General features: G+C 35.7%; 1 protein-coding gene across 1 annotated transcript in view; it reads right to left on the bottom strand.

Annotated features, from left to right (window-relative positions):
* Positions 1–1,256, bottom strand: part of LOC106881207 (ubiquitin carboxyl-terminal hydrolase 30) — a 47,082-nt gene extending 45,826 nt beyond the window's left edge. The window contains exon 1 of the mRNA XM_014931512.2: positions 955–1,256. Within this exon, the coding sequence (XP_014786998.1) occupies positions 955–1,063 (109 nt within the window). The 5' untranslated portion in view covers positions 1,064–1,256. The remainder of the gene's footprint in view (positions 1–954) is intronic.
* Positions 1,257–2,557: the final 1,301 nt, after the last annotated feature.

The following is a 2,557-nucleotide window of genomic DNA, read 5'->3' as shown; positions in this document are numbered from 1 at the left end:
CGAACCAGAGTGCACAGTAAAAAAAAAAAAATCTGATTAAAAACAATCAAGAATTTGCAAAGGATATTGTCGAGCTTCTTGTATCATTAATAATACCTGACTAGTAAAAGTAAATTACCGCCCCTTGTATCGTCCGACAAGTTTGTTTATATTCCACGGGTGCCCGTTTCCCGTTTGTTTTATTTTTAAGTATAAAATATTTTAAAATGAATGAATCTTTCTTTTTTTTTTTTTTTTTGCATACACCATTTATTTTGTATATATTGTCCATTTTCATAACTTTTTTTAAGATTGCATTTCATTTTCTTGGAGAGGTGCGTTTCTAAAAGAGCGCCGCACATTCGTTTCGTATATGCAAAATATACCCAAATCAATATTTATATTTCCAGGATTGTTTTGGATTTATGATTAGTCCCACATATATATGTACGAAAAAACTATAGAGTTAGCCTATACATTATCCGATGTAACTTTTTTTTCTAAGGTAATAGAATATAACATGAAGGAGAGTCAGCTGTTATTTCCAGGAGATCAAACCATCGTAAAAGGTTTCCTCTTTGACTACGAGGAGGGGTAGCAAAGGTTGTTAGATAAACAAATATTAAAAACATTCGTTTATCCAGTAAAAACACCACGACACAGTGAGTGAGAGAGGGGCCTGTTCAAAATGACAAGAAATGGTATATGAAACGAAGGCTCTATACTATTTAGGATCGAATAATTAAAATGTAATATTAATTACTTAAAGATGTGCCAAAATAATTTTTCGCGAAGAGGTCATCAGGTCATCATCAGATCATATATATATGTATATACATACATACTATACACATTTCTCATTAACATGACACTATGTGTGTGTGTATATATGAGCTTTTCTGAATACCATTTCTACTGGAAAGTAAACTAATTTAAGAGAAGAAACCTTTATGAAATGTGTGAGTAATGTGTTACCTTTTTTGCGTGTCTTCTTCTTGTGTGGTGGACCCCACAACACGTAGGCAGCAGCTGTGGCGACTGTGACTGTAAGGAGTCCTACAAGGGCCGTGTTCTTGTAAAACATCGCTTCAACACAGCTGTTATAATACAACTACAACATTACGTGTAACACGAACTATGTGTATACAATAAAGTATATATATTTTGTGTAATACTGTAATATGCAGAGTAACGTTAAATATATATATAAGTGTCAAGCGTAGTTAACGTTGCAAAAGTCAATAATGGAGGTTATGGTACAATTGCATCATGGGATTCTTGAGTGAAATAAGGGGAGATAACTCCGAGTAAGCTGTTAGTGACAGAAAAATTCATAGAGAAAAGAAATCTCTCGTTCCTGTATTGATCTTTCGTCCATGTAAATAGAGATTTTTCGGAATATTCAATTGAAAATTATCTTTTCTCTCGGACGCAGTATCAGTACCGAAATGTCAGATTTGTCTTCTCACCATACACGTATTTATTCAACTGTATAATTGATAATATAAACGAAAACCTATTCAGACCTTTGAACAAAAGCATTCCAGCCATGAATATTCTGTCTTGGAATCTTTACCCTCCTAATTTGCTACTGCTTAGAAAATTGGCTACTACTTCTAGCAGCTCAAATGGAGTGCCTCCTGTTGCTCAACAAACTCCTTTATTCCCTTACTACTTACTGAAACCTTCTCTCCCTATGGATCAAGGTCTATCAAGGACTTTACTCTGCTGTCCTCATTTCCTTTCGATGAAGTATAAAACTCTTATCTCCTTCAAAGTAGGGTGTTCCTACTTCAATGCGCTTGTTGTAGGGCTCCAGACACTTCGTGAAGGTCCCAAAAAGTTATAAATTTTCTCAACCAGCTCACGTTCGGGCGTCCCTCTCACTCCCACACCTCTCATCGTTTCTCACATCCTCTCTACCATCCTTCATCCTCTTACGCCAATGTAAAACACATCCTTAGTTCTTACAAGTTAATCTATAAGCAGCCTGGCGCATTTCGTAAGTTTCTGTAGCGTTTTTGCCAAGTTTAACATCAAACGTTTTTGTGTAGCAAGCTTCCAAATTGTCTTCATAACCCGACGGCCTTCAGCAAACTAGTCAGCTGTAACGAGCACTGCTTATTAAGGGTTAGGGTTAGGGTTCAAAATGTTATCAAAGCAGTTTCTTTCAATTTGGAATAACAAAATTTGGCAGATCTGCTTATTAGAATTATATTAATGACTAGCAGAAATACCCGGCGTTGCCCGGGTTAAAGAGAATAATGAAATCTAAAAACGCCGTCTAGACTACGCATCATCTTTATATATAGAGATGTATATACACACACGCACCCAAACACACGTATATATATGTATATCAATATAAATATATGAAAGTCAATGAAGTTTCGTAAAAGAAGGTGATCATGTACATACTTTCTTGCTGTTGTGATTATAACACCTCATTGTAAACTATGTTCCTTGTTTTCCCTTGTGGAGCATATACAAATAGGTTTTTTGTTGTTGCTCACTCTTGAGCAGCCAACATACAGTTGTCCATATGAGAAGCAGGGCTCTTCCAAGAGAAGACCAGCTA

Source organism: Octopus bimaculoides, chromosome 25 (genome assembly GCF_001194135.2).
Source record: "Octopus bimaculoides isolate UCB-OBI-ISO-001 chromosome 25, ASM119413v2, whole genome shotgun sequence".
NCBI classification, from domain to species: domain Eukaryota; kingdom Metazoa; phylum Mollusca; class Cephalopoda; order Octopoda; family Octopodidae; genus Octopus; species Octopus bimaculoides.
The sequence above is the reverse complement of the archived record's forward strand: the minus strand, read 5'-3'. Positions and strand labels throughout refer to the sequence as shown.